This window comes from Scyliorhinus torazame, chromosome 8 (assembly GCF_047496885.1).
Source record: "Scyliorhinus torazame isolate Kashiwa2021f chromosome 8, sScyTor2.1, whole genome shotgun sequence".
In the NCBI taxonomy this organism is placed as follows: domain Eukaryota; kingdom Metazoa; phylum Chordata; class Chondrichthyes; order Carcharhiniformes; family Scyliorhinidae; genus Scyliorhinus; species Scyliorhinus torazame.
The window spans coordinates 239623361-239644908 of record NC_092714.1 but is presented as its reverse complement, the minus strand read 5'-3'; the positions used below and the strand labels follow the sequence as shown (position 1 = coordinate 239644908).

The window sequence follows — 21548 nt, the reverse complement described above, 5'->3', positions numbered from 1 at the left end:
GACATAGGCTTAAGGTGCGAGGGGCAAGGTTTAGAGGAGATGTACGAGGCAAGTTTTTTACACAGAGGGTAGTGGGTGCCTGGAACTCGCTGTCGGAGGAGGTGGTGGAAGCAGGGACGATAGTGACGTTTAAGGGGCATCTTGACAAATACATGAATAGGATGGGAATAGAGGGATATGGACCCGGGAAGTGTAGAAGATTTTAGTTTAGACGGGCAGCATGGTCGGCACAGGCTTGGAGGGCCAAAGGGCCTATTCCTGTGCTGTACTTTTCTTTGTTCTTTGTTCTATATGATCGGCTGAGAGGTGGCAGTCAGAACCTGTCTTTACTCTAAATATATTTATTCCCAGAAGAGTAGGTTTAATTTAGGTACTTACCTTCCACAGATAGATTGATGACTCTTTTCCTTTGTCCTCTTCACTAATTCAGTGAGCCAGTTAACAAATCACTTTACCATTTCTTAAAATCTGCCCTTTTCTATGACTTGGTGGCTGATTAATTGTCCAACATGTTTCATGCACGCAAACCAATTACATTTCCAATTTCTAGGTTCGAGGACTCTTGGTGCAATATGGGTGGAACTATATGCTCAGCTGGAGTGGAGACATGGTCCTTATTAGTACATGTGTGTATCTACATATAGCCTCTGCTTAACCAATTCCAATACCAAATGTGTCCAGAAGCAGAAGCCATCATATATTTATACATCACTTTTACCTGGTGAACATGTGGCACGACAAATTAAAGAGTCCAGATGTAACCTTTATAAATCTCCCTGCCTCGTGACCTGGCTCCTCCTTTAAGACACCAATCAACCCCTCTCCTTTGTCCAAGTGTATCTTCATGGCCTATGTCTCCTTATGTGGCCCAGTGCCAGCCTTTGTTTTATAACATTCCCGTGAAGTCGCTTGCGATATTTTACGCATTAAGGTGAAACATAAATGCAAATTCATGTTATATTTTACTGGCTTTTATCTGAACTTGTGACACTAGGAACAGTTTGAAGAACAGAATTCATAAAGTTTATATTGACAAAGGGCTTGTCAGGTACAGGCAGATATATGGTCGTTTACAATCTATCATTGACAGCATAAATAGGACTCATGATTGATGAGCAAGAAATGAAAACAGATGGTAATTAGAATGGTTTACAGACATAGAAAGGTTACCTTGTAAATGTAGATCATAATTTTTTTTTCCTGATCCCACAATTACGTGTTTTTCTACAGTATCAAAAGTTTATTAAATATTAAAATTATATTTCCATCCAGTGTTACCTGAGATCAATTCACTGGCATTCTTCCCGTACCACCATAACTTCATCTAATCACGGATTGAATAAGATTTTCATAGTTGCAAATCACACTATAAAACTTTGAATTAGTTAACATTAGCTTAACAAAAACATGGTTGACTGAAAATTTGCTGAATTTTAGGTTGATTTGGGTGTTACTTGGACAAGACTTTCTAAGCATTTGTGTTCAGGAAGAGTCTGTGGAAGAGGGTGGCAAAATGATTTGAAGTTAGGTGACAATTTTTCTCCTTATTCTTTCATGGTCGCTGGTAAGGCCAGCATTTTTCTCTCTGGCCACAGCAGAGGTACCAGAGGACTGAAGGACAGCTAATGTGGTACCATTATTGAAAGTGGGAAGTAAGGAAATGCCAGGCAATGACGAACCAGTGAGTCTCACATCAGTGGTGGGGAAATTATTGGAAACAATTCTGAGGGACAGAATTAATCTCCGCTTTGAGAAGCAAGGATTAATCAATGATAGTCAACATGGTTTTGTCATGGAGAGATCATGGGCAGGATTTCCCGTTTCTGTGACTAAGTGTTGATGCCGACGCAGAATTTGTGGACTTTCACAACAGAAAAACTGGCATTGAAACTGGATTGATTCAGCAACTGTGGAGGGGCTAGCACTGGCGCCACATGGAACACAAACAATTCCAATGGAAAACGGTGCGGGATTTGCCGGGTCCATGATTGACACTCGGGAGGCTGACAAGCTGCAGCCGCATATACACATTACACTCCCCACACACACTCATCCCAGCCAACATTATGCTACTGGGTGTGCTGGAGTGTGCCCATACAGCTGATGGGTCAGCTGGGGCCAGAGGGCGACTAGGGGTGTGCCCTGGGGGGACACCTATACAATCTGCGGTCTTAAATTCACAGTGGGCTGTTTGCGGCATCTACAGCTGCATGGCTGCCTTGCCGGCTGCGGCAATGGTGTCCTGTGCCTGTCCACCCCGACCCACAGCCTACCTGCGGCGTAATCCCCCACTTCGCCGGCAGAGCACTCATGCCCGCAGGAAACCCCATTGGCCGCCTGCCGGTGGGGGCGCACCACAGTGGAAAATGTGTCTGGCTGGACGGAAAATCCCACCCATGATGGGCCAAACGGCCTTTTCCTGTGCTGTAGAATTCTATGGGTGAGTTCTAACCAAAATAGAGCAGAGTCCATTCTAGGTGGGATCAGAGCGGTCGTTCCCAGCGCTCACCGTGCCCCGAGGAAACATCCCCTGAGGCAGCACTTCACGTAATTTCTTGTACAGAGGAGATCCTGATGAACGGACCTCGTCAATGTAGGAAGAGATCACCGCACCATTTTTAAACGGTGCCCCGATCTCTCGACTCCCTGACGCGACCCCCGGACCCCAGCAATACCCAAACACACCTCCAAGGGGGTCCTTGAGCCTCTCAGCACCCCATTCACATGGGCAGGGCACATCCAGGCCCGATCCCTGGTGCAGGCAAAATGCAACCTGGGCATCGCCCGCCTGGCACATTGGCAGTGCCTGGCATTGCCACCTGCACATCCTGGCAATTCCAAGGTGCCACCCTGCCCAGATCCCAACCACCTGGGGGCCTCCGATCGCCTGGGAGACCCCCTAACCCTAACCCTAAACCCCCCCCCCCCGCCCAGTGCCGTTCCGCCTGGTCCCTTTTTGTGGGGACCATTGCTAAACGGTGTCCAGCTGGAGTCTCCTGAGCCCGGTAGATCCCGGAGCCAGTTCAGTCTCTCATCGGCAGAATTAAGTGAGCATTTAAACTCATTTAATTCTGCAAATCTGGGTCCCGCTCATTGTGGGCGAGATGCCGATTGCAACGTCTCACGAGATCTCGGTTAATGACCGTCGGGAATGCCGTGAGATCTTCCTGGGAACCGAGTACAAACATGCAGGATTTTCCTTCTGTGATCACATATGAGCTGCACTTTCACAGAGTGGAATCCATTTTTGTTGATGTAAGTGACTGGCTGTTACAGGGAGCTCTCAAGACTACATGTACAGTGAACACCCTCCACTTGCAGGAAACCCAATGATGCTACAAATTCCAATGCTCTTTCAGCCTGGCTTTCGGGGTCCAAGTGGGATTGTACAAATTAATTCACTTACCTGTACTGGACATCTGTCACCTCCTATGTGCACATGCTTATTGGGAGAGTCCACACATGTTCCCAGTAAATCCCTGGAAGAAGCCACTGGCAAAGAAGTTTAAAGTGGTGGTGAACTACAATGCCACCAACATAGTGATGGGTAGTGATGGGAAAGCTAATGGGGCTAAAGGTAGACAAGTCTCCTGGCCCTGATGGAATGCATTCCAGTGTGCTAAAAGAGATGGCTAGGGAAATTGCAAATGCACGAGTGATAATTTACCAAAATTCACGAGACTCTGGGGTGGTCCCGGCGGATTGGAAATTAGCAAACGTGACACCACTGCTTAAAAAAGGAGGTATGCAGAAAGTGGGTAATTATAGGCCAGTGAGCTTAACTTCGGTAGTAGGGAAGATGCTGGAATCTATCATCAAGGAAGAAATAGCGAGGCATCTGGATGGAAATTGTCCCATTGGGCAGACGCAGCATGGGTTCATAAAGGGCAGGTCATGCCTAACTAATTTAGTGGAATTTTTTGAGGACAGTACCAGTGCGGTAGATAACGGGGAGCCAATGGATGTGGTATATCTGGATTTCCAGAAAGCCTTTGACAAGGTGCCACACAAAAACTTGCTGCATAAGATAAAGATGTATGGCATAAAGGGTAAAGTAGTAGCATGGATAGAGGATTAGTTAGTTATTATAAAGCAAAGAATGGGGATTAATGGGTGTTTCTCTGGTTGGCAATCAATAGCTAGTGGTGTACCTCAGGGATCAGTGTTGGGCCCACAACTGTTCACAATTTACATAGATGATTTGGAGTTGGGGACCAAGGGCAATGTGTCCAAGTTTTCAGACAACACTAAGATGAGTGGTAAAGCAAAAAGTGCAGAGGATACCAGAAGTCTGCAGAGGGATTTGGATAGGTTAGGTGAATGGGCTAGGGTCTGGCAGATGGAATACAATGTTGACAAATGTGAGATTATCCATTTTGGTAGGAATAACAGCAAAAGGGGTTATTATTTAAATGATAAAATATGAAAACATGCTGCTGTGCAGAGTGACCTGGGTGTGCTAGTGCACAAGTCGCAAAAAGTTGGTTTACAGGTGCAACAGGTGATTAAGAAGGCAAATGGAGTTGTGTCCTTCATTGCTAGAGGGATGGAGTTTAAGACTAGGGAGGTTCTGCTGCAATTGTATAAGGTGTTAGTGAGGCCACACCTGGAGTTTTGTGTTCAGTTTTGGTCTCTTTACCTGAGAAAGGATGTACTGGCACTGGAGGGTGTGCAGAGGAGATTCACTAGGTTAATCCCAGAGCTGAAGGGGTTGGATTACGAGGAGTGGTTGAGTAGACTGGGATTGTACTTGTTGGAATTTAGAAGAATGCGGGGGGGATCTTATAGAAACATATAAAATTAAGAAGGGAATAGATAGGATAGATGTGGGCAGGTTGTTGCCACTGGTGGGTGAATGCAGAACTAGGGGGCATAGCCTCAAAATAAGGGGAAGTAGATTTAGGACTGAGTTTAGGAGGAACTTCTTCAGCCAAAGGGTTGTGAATCTATGGAATTCCTTGCCCAGTGAAACAGTTGAGGCTCCTTCATTAAATGTTTTTAAGGTAAAGATAGATAGTTTTTTGAAGAATAAAGGGATTAAGGGTTATGGTGTTCGGGCCGGAAAGTGGAGCTGAGTCCACAAAAGATCAGCCATGATCTAATTGAATGGCGGAGCAGGCTCGAAGGGCCAGATGACCTACTCCTGCTCCTAGTTCTTATGTTCTTATGTTCTTAACATGGGATTCCCTCCAAGTCCTTGTGACCACAGATCATCATGAAGAAGCTGACACATGTGTAACCACATTCTGAGATATCTGAAAGCACCTCCAGCATTGCCTTTTGCTCATTTCAAGATAGTTATACCATCTGCAATGCACCCATGTTTGGGCTGGCAGTTGCAATGGACCCTGTTTGCCAACACCCTGACATTCTTGAGGCACCCCTGTATCTTAGTGTTCAGGCTGTTACTTCTCCAGCTCCTGTACCATTCACCCCGGACAATGGAGATTTGGAGTCAGGAGTTTGCTACTGTCCACCAGTTGTGCCCACTAGAGTCATCCACCTCCCTCCCTCCATCCCTGCCTCTGATGCCTGTAGATGGCAAATGACACAGAATAAATGGCAGCTCCACACTTTGCTGGGATCTCGATGTTATGAGACCTGTGTGTTGTGAGCAAACCTGCTGCCTTGTGGACTTCACCATCGAGAGAAGAACACAACTGAGCACGGTTGTCATCCAGTTGCCTCATGATTATTAGGGTGCCCTTTTAGTCAGCCACTTGTGCTGTCCTTGAACTCCAGCCACCTGAAAAGACCCTCCTTCCACTTCTAGGTGTCGTAGCTTTAGATCAACTGCGTTGTTACTGGGAGAATGGTGCATGTTAGTTTTCAGACTTACTGCACTACATTCCATCCTCCCCCCTCACCCACCAACTTCTACCCAGTCCCGCAACCCCCCCACACACACACTCCTGTTCCTCCCACACCTCCATTACCCTTGCTCCACCAAGTATTACCATTCATCTCTCCTCTGAACCTCTCGCATTCCCCTGGACCCTATTACCATCCACCTCCAAATGCCTTCCCACCACTTAGAGCCTACACCATTATCGGCCCCTTGCCCACCCTGACTCTGACCCCTCCCATTAGCCATGGCACCTATGTAATCCAGTTCCATGACCTCCCCTGTGAAACCTTCACCGACCTGACTATCACTCTGGATCTGCCACCCTACCGCATACCACTACTCTTTCTGAGCGTGACTGTGACTGTTCCCTCCTCTGTCCAGGATCTCAGTTCAACACCCAGCACCTCACCATCGGCAGCACCAAATCTGCCCTCTAGGATCATCTCTCCCCAACCATCCTTGCCCATAAGCCCCCTCTCTCACCCAGACATAGGACACCAGACAAGCGTCCTTTTCTCCATCCCACATGACTGCACCTTCACATTCCCTCGCTGTCTGCACCGCCTCCCCACGGAGTCTCTTCCTTCCCAGGATACTCCAGCAACACCCCCCCCCCCCCACCCCTCCCTCCCCGCCTCCCCGCCCCCGCACACTTCCAGCCTTAGCCTGACTCTCATGACCAGCTTTCACACAGCTTGTTCGACCGGACTCCAATATGTGCCAAGTTGTGACCCATCACATGTGGCCAAAGCAGTGTCTACGAACCTCAAGTTCGCAGAGGAAATGATGCTCGTCAGATGCGCATCACTTATATACAGCCGTAAAGTTGAACGTCCTGATTTGTTTCTGGTGGGTAACTTAATTCCAGTGAGGTGGTATTTTAATTAGCATACATAACATGCAGAGGGCTTCTCTGCATTGTTCATCAGGAAGGTCAATCAACCCTTAAAGTCCTGTGTGCAGAATTTCTATAATTTGTCCTTCCACTCAGCATAGAATCCATAAATTTCTACAGTGCAGAAGGAGACCATTCAGCCCATTGAGTCTGCACCAATCCTCCGAAAGAGCACCCGACCGAGGCCCATTCCCCGCCCCATCCCCGCACCACTCCCTAACCTGGACATCTTTGGATACAAAGGGGCAATTTAGCATGGCCAATTGACCTAACCCGCGCACATCTTTGGACTGTGGGTAGAAACCAGAGGAAGCTCACACAGTCACGGGGAGAACGTGCAAACTCCATACAGACTGTAACCCAAGGCTGGAATCGAACCTGGGTCCAAGACGCTATGAGGCAGCACTGCTAACCACTATGCGACGGTTAGGAAACTGATTTTTGTCCTCACGCTAAATTAAGTGCCCCCGCCTGCCAAAATAGTGACTTTCCGAGGTTTCAACTGGTGTGAAACTGCAGATGATGGAAATATGAAATAAAAAGAGAAAATGCCAGAAATACTCAGCAGGTCAGCAACATCTGTGAAGAGAGAAACAGAGTTAACGTGTCAGTTATCATTAACTCTGTTTCTCTCCGCAGATGCTGCCTGAGCTGCATTGTAAGGGCAGACATTCAATTTCTCAACTTGGCAGCTTGTGATTTTCCATTCTTTCACTTCAACATTGTTCGTAAGGCGCAGAGGCAGAACTCCTATCCTGCAGTCTAAATGTACCCTTAGTCAAAGGGTGATTATGGATTGAAAATTGGTGTAGTACTGACATTTTTAGAACGGTATTCTGTTTGTTAAGTGACAGTGACTTCTACTGCCTTCAAGTAAGTACTGCACCTAGCATTCCCAATTGCTTTGCGCTGTTTGAAATGTCAGGAAAAATAAAAGAGGAAAAGCTGCCAATGTTGGAAATCTGGAATGAAAACAGGAAATGCTGGAAATTCTGGCCTCTTCGCCGATTTTCTACCCTTAGTGATTGCACCTCAAATTGCCTGGAGCCTAAACTCTGGAACTCTCTCTTAAACTCTCCTCATAAGAAGACAAGGGGCTGGATTCCCCGATTTTGAGGCTATGTGCAGAGGATGTGTCTGGTTTGAAGACGGAAAAGTTGGTGCCGCCCCCGCACCGATCCTCCGACCGATGAGGGGCTAGCAGCCACGCCACCTAAAATGCATGGCCTTCCCGATATACACGCCTGGAGAATTGCCGGGTCCGTGGCCGCGCCTGCGCACGGCGACGACCTGCAGCTGTCGCACCATACAACATGGTGGCGGCCGTGCTCGGACTCGACCTGCCAGATAGTGCCCCCCTGGACACCCCCTCGCCACCCCCGGGCTACTCCCCACCAGTCCGCCCAGCCCTCACCGAAGACCACTGGACAGCAGCACAGCTCCTGCCCAACTGTGGTGGCGCTGGACACAGTCCGCAGTCGCCACGCCGGGTTCACCAAAACTGGAACTCGGCCCATCAGAGGCGAAGCATTGGGGGGGGGGCCTTCAGGTAATGTCCTGACACCATCGTGCTGCATACTCCTCGATGACGCCGTTTTGGAGGGGGCGGAGCATCTGAAAACCGGCGTCGCCCCCGATTTGGTCATAAACAGGCCGGCCGGTGCCGGTTCCGAGAATCCCCAGCGGGGCCTGACAATTATGCCCCGACGCCGCGACGGCGGCATCCCCATTCTTCGATGCCATTTTCCGGGCGCCCGCGGGATCGTCCCCACGTCGGTCGGGGGCCATTGACAGCGCCCCCCCCCCCCCCCACCCCCCACCCCCGGCGATTCTCTGGGACCCGATGAGCCGAGTGGCCGTCGAGTTTGGCCGAGTCCCGCCGACGTGGATTACTCAGCTCCCACACGGCGGGACCTGGAAGGTGAGTGTGCGGGGGCCATCCTGGAGGGAGGGGCAGGGGTATCCAACCCCAGGGGGAGGGCCCCCACGGTGGCCTGTCCTGCAATCTGGGCCTACTGATCGGCAGGCGGGCTGATTTGGTGGGGGCCTACTTTACTCCGCGCCGGGCCCCTGCAGGCCTCCGCCATATTGCCCGATGGCCGGCACGGAGAAGGGAACCCCTGCGCATGTGTGGAAATACGGCGGACGTTCCGCGTATGTGCGGAAATACGCCGGCCGTTCCATGCAAGCGCGGACTCGCGCGGGCTATTCCGCGTTGGCTGGAGCTGCGGGGACCACTCCAGCGGCAACCTAGCCCCCTAGAAAGGGGAGACTTCCTCACTTTCGGGGGCCGTTGATGCCGGAGTTGTTGGCGCCGGTTTTCACGCCGGCATGTGGACATAGCCCCATTATTAAAGAATCCCGCCCAGGGATTCTCCGGCCGATCATCGATTATGATATCGGCATCAGACATCGGAGAATCCTGCCCAAGAGCACAAGATTTAGGAGCAGGAATGAGCTTGCTCTGCCATTCAATATGATCATGGCTGACCTTGGACTTCAACTCTATTTTCCCCCCAGTCCCCATATAAAACATTACAGCGCAGTACAGGCCCTTCGGCCCGCGATGTTGCGCTGACCTGTGAAACCACTCTAAAGCCCATCTACACTATTTCCTTTATCGTCCATATGTCTATCCAATGACCATTTGAATGCCCTTAGTGTTGGCGAGTCCACTACTGTTGCAGGCAGGGCATTCCACGCCCTTACTACTCTCTGAGTAAAGAACCTACCTCTGACATCTGTCCTATATCTATCTCCCCTCAATTTAAAGCTATGCCCCCTCGTGCTAGACGTCACCATCCGAGGAAAAAGGCTCTCACTGTCCACCCTATCTAATCCTCTGATCATCTTGTATGCCTCAATTAAGTCACCTCTTAACCTTCTTCTCTCTAACGAAACAGCCTCAAGTCCCTCAGCCTTCCCTCATAAGACCTACCCTCCGTACCAGGCAACACTCCGGTAAATCTCCTCTGCACCCTTTCCAATGCTTCCACATCCTTCCTATTATGCGGCGACCAGAATTGCACGCAATACTCCAAATGGGGCCGCACCAGAGTTTTGTACAGCTGCAACATGACCTCATGGCTCCGAAATTCAATCCCTCTACCAATTGTTGCTCTTTTTAGCCTTAGTTTATTAGCTCTGATTATGTCACCTTTGCTCACGAGTCGCCAGGTATCTTTCTGATACCACCACGTGGTTCAAGCTCGAGTTATGATTAATAAGCCAGCACACCGCTTAGTAAGATTGAAATCAACGGTCATTTATTATGTACAGCAATCAATACTTACACAATAACCCTACTATCTATATCAAAACCTACCACTACTGGCCAATACTTAACTTTTGGAGATGGCCCACCAGGTCAGGGAAACGAATGGTTTATCGAATTGGATCTGGCCTGCGGGATTCAAAAGGCTGATGTGGGTCGATGGCTAGGAATCTCTATCGGGTAGCGATCGCTGGAGTCAGACTTACTGGGCGTCATTCTCCGCCGGCGGGAGTCTCCGTTTTGCCGGCGCCCGGGGGTTTCCCGACGGCGTGGGGCTGCCCCACAATGGGAAACCCCATTGACCGGCCGGTGTTACGGAGAATCCCACCGGCCGGTCAGGGCAGAAATGTGGCGGTGCGTGTAGGAGAATTTCGCCCACTGTTTCTGGTCGATGTTCTTGCGAAGGTTGCGAGCAGGTGAAGAAGGGAGAGAGAGAGAGATCTGAACTTGGCCCCTCACTTTATAGGGCCCAGGGGCTTCCCGCCTCTTGGGGCGGCCCTTGACCCTGAGTCCCAAGTGATTGGACTTGTTCCCAATCACTGGGTTCGATATGCTCCAATAATGGGGCGATTCCTAGATCGGGGGGTGGTCGTTCACCTGTCTTTGTTTCGGCCACTGCAGGCGCCGACAGGTCTGGCCCGGCATTCAATTGCTAATATGTTGCAATTGTTCCCGGGGATAGCCGATTAAACTGCAGATGTCTGGGTTGATGTGCTGCTAATAGTCTTGAGTATCGATCTGGGCCGACTTCCCCAGAGCCGAATACGCTATTCTGTCTGCAGCTGTCCGTTTGTGTCCTGTTGGCTGCTTTTCCCATCAGCCTTTTCGGTTAGCCATTTTAAATCGGGTTTTGGCCAAATTAATAGGGAATCAGCCATTTTAGGTGGCTACACAATAAAAGCTAACACACCGTACGCCTTCTTAACAACCCTCTCAACCTAGGTGGCAACTTTCAGGGATCTATGTACATGGACACCGAGATCTCTCTGCTCATCCACACTACCAAGAATCTTACCATTAGCCCAGTACTCTGTCTTCCTGTTATTCCTTCCAAAATGAATCACCTCACACTTTTCTGCATTAAACTCCATTTGCCACCTCTCAGCCCAGCGCTGCAGCTTATCTATGTCCCTCTGTAACTTGTAACATCCTTCCGCACTGTCCACAACTTCACCGACTTTAGTGTCATCTGCAAATTTACTCAGCCATCCTTCTACGCCCTCGTCCAGGTCATTTATAAAAATGACAAACAGCAGTGGCCCCAAAACAGATCCTTGTGGTACACCACTAGTAACTGGACTCCAGTCTGAACATTTACCAATAACCACCACCCTTTGTCTTCTTCCAGCTAGCCAATTTCTGATCCAAACTGCTAAATCACCCTGAATCCCATGCCTCCGTATTTTCTGCAATAGCCTACTGTGGGAAACCTTATCAAACGTTTTACTGAAATCCCTTAATTCCCTGAGAAATCTGTCTATCCCAGCCTTAAATATATTCACTGATGGAGCACCCACACCCTTCTGGGGTGGAGAATTACAAAGATTCACAACCCTTTGAGTGAAGTAATTTCTCCTCACTCGTCTCTACCTCTCTCTTCCTTTATGATGTCACACAAAATGTATCCCGTTGACATGCAGCAATAGCTCCTTATGCAGCTCAATGTCAAATTCTGTTTGATAATGCACATGCGAAGGGCCTTGGAATGTTTTGCTGCCTAAAAGATGCCATATAAATGCAAGATGTTTTTGAACTATAGAGGAGGTCAGCATCAGATTTACCATCATCTGATTTACTGTGCATTTCCAGCATCTTGTTTGTTTACGGCGAATTCTGGACTTTTCTTTTACAATCTTGCGGGCGAGCACCCTTTTAACAATTGAAAACTGATTGAAAAATAGCTTCTCAATATCATCACCTCTTTTTCTGGCATCATAGTTTATCTAATTCCTGTCTCCATAATTTTTATCCCCCATTTTTATCTCCCCTCATAATTTACACTCCTGATGTTTTGCCAGAAAATGTTTATAAAGGGCAGCACAAAAAACATTCCATTTACGGAGATCCAGACTTATCCTTTTTTTGCAACAGGTAAGTGGGTGCTTGTATTACCACTTTCGGCAGGCCTGTGCCAGATTCAAGATTGTGAAAAGGTCACTGGTTTCTCATTACCTTATGTTTTCTCAATACAGACAGCAACCATGAGGACATCAGTCAGCCAACTAGAGTCGTTCAGACACATTCCTACAGAAACTGTGAACCTGTTGAGATGTCATATCAAACTGGACACCTTCAGCCTGCTATAAGAGTAGCAGATTTACTGCAGCACATCACACAGATGAAATGTGGCAAGGGCTATGGCTTTAAAGAAGAGTATGAGGTAACTTAACTCCAAAGTTGTATTCTCGAAATATACTTTTCGTATTCTGTTTGGAATGCAGGATTCTCCTTTACAATAAAAGGTCCTAAAATGACAGAGCGTACTCGAGCTTTGCCTCCAAGAGAGGAGAAAGATCAATTTAAGGTGAACACATGAAAGGGTGTTGATTCCATTTTGCTTGCAGGGAAAATTATGGTAATGAAGATAAAATGAGCTAACCAGAGTAAATAGAGCTTTTGTCCCATTTTTGTCACAGTGGCACTCTGTGTTGATGCTCAAAATTGGCTTTGCAGTGTTGGGATTGTGTCAAGACATGCATGAAATCACACTACACAGCTGGAAAACAAAGACGAGAACTTCTCAATGGTTGGTTCAATTTGTGTCAGTTCAGTTTTAGAATTCTGTTGTTGATCCACAGTCAGATTAACTGCCTTGAATTTCATTAACTACAAACAGACAGGACCCGAACAATTATTGTTGCCGCCATTACCAGACATGTTTGTGTGACATTGTTTGAAAGAGACATGTCATCAGCAGCTATTGGGCGGCACGGTAGCACAATGGTTAGCAATGTTGCTGCACAGTGCCACGTGCCCGTGTTCGATTCCCGGCTTGGGTCACTGTCTGTGCGGAGCCTGAACGTTCTCCCCGTGTCTGCGTGGGTTTCCACTGGATGCTCCGGTTTACTTCCACAAGTCCCTAAAGACATTGTGTTAGGTGAATTGGACATTCTGAATTGGACATGCTGAATTTTTGGGTTCCAGATACTACTGTTGAGTTCAATATTATAATCAAAACTAACAGTGCAAGAATTTTGAGTCTGTGCATGACCACAATATATTGTACAGTAGCACTGTAATTAACTGAAAAGCAAGCTTTTCTACCAGATTGTTAACTAGGTGATGATACCAAATCAATAATGTGCATTATCTGAGATCAATGGTATATAAAGAGTGGAGCCTTTCTGTGGTGTTGGGTGCTCTGATGTACAGATGAGCCAACACAGTTGTATTTGGTACAACTCTATTTTATTTCAACTGCTTTATACAATTTGGTCTGGATACTCTGCACGTGGTGTTTCACTGAGTGTGTAGTGTAACAGGTCCTGTCTTTGTCCTGGTCTCCAGCTCTACTGACCACCAGGTGTCATGTTTGTCCTTTTATACTGTCCCTGTCCTTGTCTGTGATTGGTTGTGGTGTTGTGTGTTCTGATTTGTCTGTTGGTGTGTCTATCATGATGTGTGTGTTTGAATATCATGACACTTTCTTTTTATATACTTTCAAAAAGTCATTGTATTTTATCGGTAGCAAAATATATTCCTGGACCAGAACTTTACACTGCATGGGCAGGCAGGCGCCTAACCCAGAAGCGTGTGAAATCATACAAGAAGATGTCGGGTGTGCATCCCAATATGATCGCGCACTTTTGCAACATTTTGGTCGGCGTCCCTGGCCCTGAGTCGGAAACGCACCTGCTGGCAATCAAGCAGGCAATTTAGCCCATTAAGGGGCCAATTGAACGCAATTTTACATGGCCCCTCTACTCTTACAGTTGACGGGAGGGCCAATAGGCAAGACAGCCTTTATGAGCTTCAACTTTAATCTAGGGTGGGATGAAATGTCAGGGCTGAACTAAAACTTTAAATGTTGTCCGGGGACTGAGGTTTGCATTTGGTTGTGCTGCCTAGACATTCTTTGCAGCATTTCTTCATTGCAAATTTATTTTTTTACAAATCTGTAGCTGCCTGAGACAGCTCCACATTGTCTGACCCCTGAGGGAGCCTATGAGAAGCGCCAACCTATGCCCTCCCATTCCTCCATACCCACCCTCCCCAGTAGCACTGAGCCTTTCCCAGTATGCTTTTCACACTTGCTGCCCATTAATTGGCCAGCCAGCGTGAAATTGCGTTCCGGGGCATATCGCGGCCAGAAGTGCGTTCCACGCCCGTTTCTGTGCTCATTGAGTGCATGCATCCAACGGGCGGAAAATTCAGGCCCATGCATTTCAAATGAAGAACCTGTCAAAATCACAAATGACTCAACATACATTCATAATTTATAAATGAATGTGGAAAAATGCAAACACACTCCGAAGCTACCTGTCATAGCAGGATAAATTGACTTGCACCATGCTCCCAACAGGAAATTCTGTTTGTGGGGATCGTGAGAATTGGCACCACAGCGTTGCATCCCTGCCTTCAATTCACACTCCCTTCAAACACAAGTTCCCTGATGGAAGCATAGAACAAATCAATTTACACAATAATTACACTGGCGTTTCCTTTTAAATGATTGCTGCATATCCTGAATATTCGAAAGGTAAACAGAACACAACCAAGATTTGGAATCAGCAGGTTGGCGCATTAATGATTGCCAACACAGCCTGAATACTTTTAGAAGCAGAAATTTATGGAGAGATTTCCTAACTTCACTCTGCTGGTGAGGAACCTCGCCTGCAAGGAGCAAATACTGCAAAGTTTGTAACACACTGCAAATTTTGTTCCAATCATGCAGCTAGATTTATGAAATGTGATTCTGCAAAACAAGGCTCCCTGCCTGCACTATGGAACTATAAGGCTGTCCATTAATATCTAGAAAAGACTCTTTGTGAGTGAAGTATAGGTATTTAAAAAAAATCCTTATTTGAGCTGTAAATAATGACTGCAGTTCTGTTAGCAGCAATGAAAGATCATAGTCAACAACAACGCTTATATTAATATAGCACCTTTACTGTAATAAAATATCCCAAGGGGCTTCACAGGAGCATTGTGAGACAAAATATGTCTCCGAGCCACAGAACAAGATGCTACATCAGATGAACAAAAGCTTAATCAAAGAGGTAGGTTTTAACAAGGTAACTGAGGTGAACAGGCAGAGAATAGGAAGCTAACTCCAGGGCTTGGGGCCTTGACATCTGAAGGTGTGACCACCAGTGAGGGAACAATTAAAGTTGGAGATGCTCAGGAAGCCAAACCTAATGGAGTGCAGAACTTCAGAGGGTTGCAAGTCGGGAGGAGATTACAGAAATAGGGAGGGGTGAGGCCATGGAGAAATTTGAATTCAAAGATTAACATTTTAAAATCAAGATTTTTCTTGATTGGGAGCTGATGTAGGTCAGTGAGCTCACGCAGTGATAGGCAAAAGGAATTTGGTGCAAGTTAGGACATGGGCAGCAGTGTTTTGAATGACCTCAAGTTTATGGGAGTTAAAATGGGTGAGACCAGCCAGGAGTGCGGTGGGAGAGTCAAGTCTAGTGGTAATAAAATAATTAAAGAGGGTTTTGGTAGCAGAACAGCTGAGACAGGAGCAAAGGTGGGTGATGTAACAGGGTAGAAATAGGTGGTCTTGATGATGGCATGAATGTGTGGTCAGAATCTCATTTCAAGATCAAGTATGAGACTGAAATTGAAATCAGACTTTTTTAAAGTATATTTTTATTGTCATTTTTGCATTTGAACAAATAACGCAATAAAACCTCAGGATTGGTACAGCACAGCATAGGTATACATGAATACAGAAAAAGACAGAGAAGAGCAGCACAATTGGTTTCGCTTAATCATGAAAATTGATGCCTCTCCATGTACCAACGGATACAATAGAAAATGAGGGAGAGGAGGGTAAGGCCATGAAAACATGGGAAAATGGCACAAACCTTCCCACGTAGTGAATGCTCGCACCACCCACGAGAATCTAGGATAAAATCTTTGTGCCATGTTCGATCGTGCACCAGAACACATTTCCCCAGCTCGAGTCATACCAAAGGCATCAATGCCACATTATGTCATTCTTTTCTCATAAAAAAGGCTTGTTTGGAACTTTGCAGGAACCAGTCAGTGATCCTTAACCCCAAAATAATAAAGACAAAAACTATGGTAAAATTCATGAGGACACCAATTCTAAGAGGATATATGACATACAATAACCAAATGCAACAAATCCCCAAACTCCGGCACAATACAGAGCGATAATCACTCCACACATTTATACGGAGAAGACCAGGAAATATTCATACAGTTGTCTCAGTTTGTAATATATGGCATCAGCATCCCCCAACACACTGACAATGTGAGGATAAAGAAATACTACCAAGAGCAAAGGATCTCAGGATATCACGATATAGCCATGAGCACATGGCGATATGATACATGCTCCCTACCATAAGATAAAAAACGGGAAAGCTGCTCACACAAAACCTCACTAAGTCTCCCAAAACATCCCAAACAAAGGGGAGCAACAGGGTACCACCCTCAATATAACAACACTGCTGCCTCACAGTACCAGGGACCCGGGTTCAATTCCGGCCTTGGGTCACTGTCTGTGTGGAGTTTGTACGTTCTCCCTGTGTCTGTCTGGGTTTCCTCCGGGTGCTCAGGTTGCTTCCCACAGTCCAAAGATGTGCAGATTAGGTGGATTGGCCATGGAAAGTACCCCATTAGTATACAGAGATGTGCAGGTAAGGTTATGGGGTTACATGGATAGAGCAGGGTGGATGAGGGACTGGACATGGGTAGAGTGCTCGTTCAAAGTGTTGGTTCAGACTCAATTGCCCGAATGGCCTCCTTCTGCACTATAGAGATTCTATGATTCAAATACAAGACATGGTTTGGCATTTGTTATGGGCGAGCCGTTTTCAGAACCCCAAAATGTATCATGGAGTTCAACCAACCTCTCCCTTTAATGGATTTGTTGCTTTTCCTAGCACACTGCTTTTTCCCTAGGTGTGGGATTACAATTATGGACACGTGGGTTTTTAAACACAAAACACTGTTTATTCCATGAACTCAACTTAACATCTTAAATGAACATTGGATCTCTTAACATCCCTTACTTCAAAGATAACTCAGAAAATATTGCAACCGTAAATAATTCCTTAAAATGTTCCTTCAAACTTCCAAGAGACTTAACACCTTTAAACAAAATCACATCAGGTTAAAGGCTTCCCTGTTATAAGTTTAAATCACCCAAATGATCCAGAGATGGTCTTTTATGGCAGAGATCCAGCTCACTGCAAAACACAGACACATACCAAGCTCTTTTCCTCAAAACCTGCAAAACTAAACTGCAAAATGGCTGACCTGACCTCAGCTCCACCCACTCTCCGACATCACTGTTTTCTTAAAGGTACAATGCTTAAACATCCATGTCTTAATGGTACTCTCACATGACACATTGTACACTCTCGTATGCAGGAGTCAGTAAACCAAAGATACCCACACCATGCCAAGACTCACTACACAGCACGGTAGCATTGTGGATAGCACAATTGCTTCACAGCTCCAGGGTCCCAGGTTCGATTCCGGCTTGGGTCACTGTCTGTGCGGAATCTGCACATCCTCCCCGTGTGTGCGTGGGTTTCCTCCGGGTCCTCCGGTTTCCTCCCACAGTCCAAAGATGTGCAGGTTAGGTGGATTGGCCATGATAAATTGCCCTTAGTGTTCAAAATTGCCCTTAGTGTTGGATGGGGTTACTGGGTTATGGGGATAGGGTGGAGGTGTTGACCTTGGGTAGGGTGCTCTTTCCAAGAGCCGGTGCAGACTCGATGGGCCGAATGGTCTCCTTCTGCACTGAAAATTCTATGATAATCTATGACAACCGACCTCACACATCTCTAACACCAGAGCATCGGCCTGTCGACACTGGAGGATTCCCTATATCCTCCACCAAGGAGACCCCACCAACAAGAGGAAGAAGAAGCGTCAAGACACCCACCAACTGGGTGTCACGGGAGGGGTGCCACGGGAGGGAGATCCTCCTCCCCCACCCCCACCGCTCCCCCCCCCCCCCCCCCCCCCCCCCGCACCTCGACACAGTAAGCAAAATCCTCTGAGACACAGTATGCAAATTCAGGCATACTATCTACCAAAGTAAGGAAAGGAGGAACACCAGGATTAGCCAAGGAACGCCAGACAAGGTCCAGCATCGCACAACATCCCAAAAAGGACCAGGAGCAGAACAGCGTAGCCCTTACAGAGACCGAACACTGCCTCCACAGGGGAGCCCAGGCTTCAAAAGGGGGACAATCTGGAAGTCTCTATATAAGACCACTTGGAGGACGGTGCCTATCTCCTCCCCTCAAACCGAGGAAGGACTCCAACAGTGCCGATCCACCACACTCAGACTCTCACTCAAACCCTGCTGCCCACGGGCTACCGACCTCTGAGTGGAACCCTGTCTCGAGAGGCAGAGCAGGCAAGGAGCCCCAGAAGGGAACATCTCAGGGAAGGGTAATCTACTCCACCACCTAACAGACCCTCCACCCAACCCAGGTAAACACAGTTACTCCTGCCCTAACCTCCCCGATCGAGTGACCACTGCCACTATCACGCAAGCATGAGAATATTGAAGAACAGGGGCGAAATTCTCCCCAAACGGCGCGATGTCCGCCGACTGGCGCCCAAAACGGCGCCAATCAGACGGGCATCGCGCCGCCCCAAAGGTGCGGAATGTTCCGCATCTTTGGGGGCCGAGCCCAACATTGAGGGGCTAGGCCGGCGCCGGAGGGATTTCCGCCCCGCCAGCTGGCGGAAACGGCCTTTGTTGCCCCGCCAGCTGGCGCGGAAATGACATGTCAGCGGCCGCTGACAGTTTCCCGCGCATGCGCAGTGGGGAGAGTCTCTTCCGCCTCCGCCATGGTGAAGACCGTGGCGGAGGCGGAAGGGAAAGAGTGCCCCCACGGCACAGGCCTGCCCGCGGATCGGTGGGCCCCGATCGCGGGCCAGGCCACCGTGGGGGCACCCCCGGGGTCAGATCGCCCCGCCCCAGGACCCCGGAGCCCGCCCACGCCGCCTTGTCCCGCCGGTAAATAGGTACTCTAATTTACGCCGGCGGGACAGGCAATTTATCGGTAGGACTTCGGCCCATCCGGGCCGGAGAATCCAGCGGGGGGGCCCGCCAACCGGCGCAGCCCGATTCCCGCCCCCGCCGAATATCCGGTACCAGAGTTTTCGGCAACCGGCGGGGGCGGGTTTCACGGCGGCCAACGGCCATTCTCCGACCCGCTGGGGGGTCGGAGAATGACGCCCCAGAAGTCAAACAACAACCAACCGACCACACCCAGACATACACCATTAAATATTTCCCACTGCTCCAACAGCTCCAGAGACGCCAACCACAAAGGAGAATCATAAGGAACCCAGTCCTCTCTAGGATACATGATCTGTCCGCAACTTCATAGGAGATAAGCACGGATTACATAATCTCAAAATAACAAAACGAAAAAGAAAAACGTGACACTGATAGTTCTAACTGGGACTTTCCTAACTCACAGTGAGGACTTAGACGGCCATACACCCCATCCCGCATTGGCACTACTCATCTTCTCTATAAATGAGGTGAGGAATATCTCCCTGTTTGTAAATGCAACCATTACAGCCCATAACAAAAGGCAAAATTGAGTAGATACTGCACAAACCTCATGTCACACTTCCAATTCAATGATTTTCGCCACAGTAGGATAACACGTGATAGCCGCTTCTGTACTCATGTATCGTGCACCCTTGTCAGGAAAAAAGACATAAAATCAATGGCAAAGTCAGAAGGGGATAAATATCAGGATTGTTGATGAACTGCAGGATAATATCATCGTCCATGGAGTTGGAAAGGCCAAAGCCATGACAGGATCATTGAGCAACATTCAGTATCCTTCCAGAGTTCCAACCAAGTGCCTGCACATCTGCACACCTCGGTCCCGAAGCCCAGGCAACAGGAAACCGCGGTCCCCGTGGGAGGCGGCGACCCGACATGCCCAGCCGCTTCCAACCTCTCGCAACGATCATCGAGGACAAGACAACGTAAGACCAGTGGCTGGGATTTCCGACTGATGCCAGACCCCGGAAACCGGATACAATGCCCAGCTTTCAAATCAAGATCGCGAAAGCATGGCAGCCAATACTTAAATTCAGCCGAGAATTCATTCCCCTGCTCCTCCCAGTTGACCAGGTGCACAAACACATTCTGTCCGGCCCCATCTCTCCAATCCGACCAGGATAATCCACATACCATGTAATGAGATTCCCAAGGACTGAAGATGAACCCCCATCAAGTTCCCAGGTTCAAATCCCGGCCCCGGGTCACTGTCCATGTGGAGTTTACATCATTGACGGTATTCCAATACTGATTTTTACTTTCCTTTATTTCTCCTTGGATGGTGCTTTCATTGCTGTTGAGGTCTTGAATTTCTTGGATGGAGGTTCCGCTAACAAATGTCTCCTTATGTCCTGTAAATACAGCTTTCCTGGAATGGCAGACCACATTAAATGGCTTAACGTGCCATACTCGTGGGACCGTGCAATTTGGGTGGGGCCTTTTCAGGAATTTCCCTGGTAGCTGCCTTGCTATAGTTGAAGTATTACAATCCACAAATTGAACAACTTCACCAGGCTATTCTTGGGAAATTCCCCTCGCATCTCTGGCAAAAGCCTTGTCTTGCCTCCAGTCTTCGTCCACTCTGGCTAGTTGTACAACCTTGTTTAAATTTAAATCTTCCCAAACTCGGTTTGTTCTCACTGGAACGAAGGAGGTTGAGGGGCGACCTGATAGAGGTCTACAAAATTATGAGGGGCATAGACAGATTGGATAGGCAGAGGCTTTTCCCCGGGGTAGAGGGGTCAATTACTAGGGGGCATAGGTGTAAGGTGAGAGGGGCAAGGTTTAGAGTAGATGTACGAGGCAAGTTTTTTACGCAGAGGATAGTGGGTGCCCGGAACACGCTACCGGAGGAGGTGGTGGAAGCAGGGACGATAGTGACATTTAAGGGGCATCTTGACAAATACATGAATAGGATGGGAATAGAAGGATACGGACCCAGGAAGTGTAGAAGATTGTAGTTTAGTCGGGCAGCATGGTCGGCACGGGCTTGGAGGGCCAAAGGGCCTGTTCCTGTGCTGTACATTTCTTTGTTCTTTGTTTATTGTTCCCGAGATTGAAAGAAGTCAAAGAGATTCTCCTCTAAAACACCGATAACAGTTCTACGTCTGATCAGATTGTCTTTTAGTGTTCCACGCTCTCAATTTTTGGCTAGGCGGTTCAATTTGTTGTTGAATGAGTCTATCTTTTCACTCTGTTTAAATATTATAAGTCCCAATCTTTGACAATGAGGAATTAATTTCACTTTAAGAACAATACAAAATATCCCACCCACAAGATTTTAATG

At 47.8% G+C, this 21548-nt stretch overlaps 1 protein-coding gene across 9 annotated transcripts in view; it reads left to right on the top strand.

Annotated features, from left to right (window-relative positions):
- LOC140428486 (receptor-type tyrosine-protein phosphatase T-like) overlaps nucleotides 1-21548 on the top strand; it is a 1877905-nt gene that overhangs the window by 1664970 nt on the left and 191387 nt on the right. For all 9 annotated transcript variants that reach the window (XM_072515007.1, XM_072515008.1, XM_072515005.1 and 6 more), the window contains one exon: nucleotides 12210-12397. In XM_072515007.1, the coding sequence (XP_072371108.1) occupies nucleotides 12210-12397 (188 nt within the window). The remainder of the gene's footprint in view (nucleotides 1-12209; nucleotides 12398-21548) is intronic.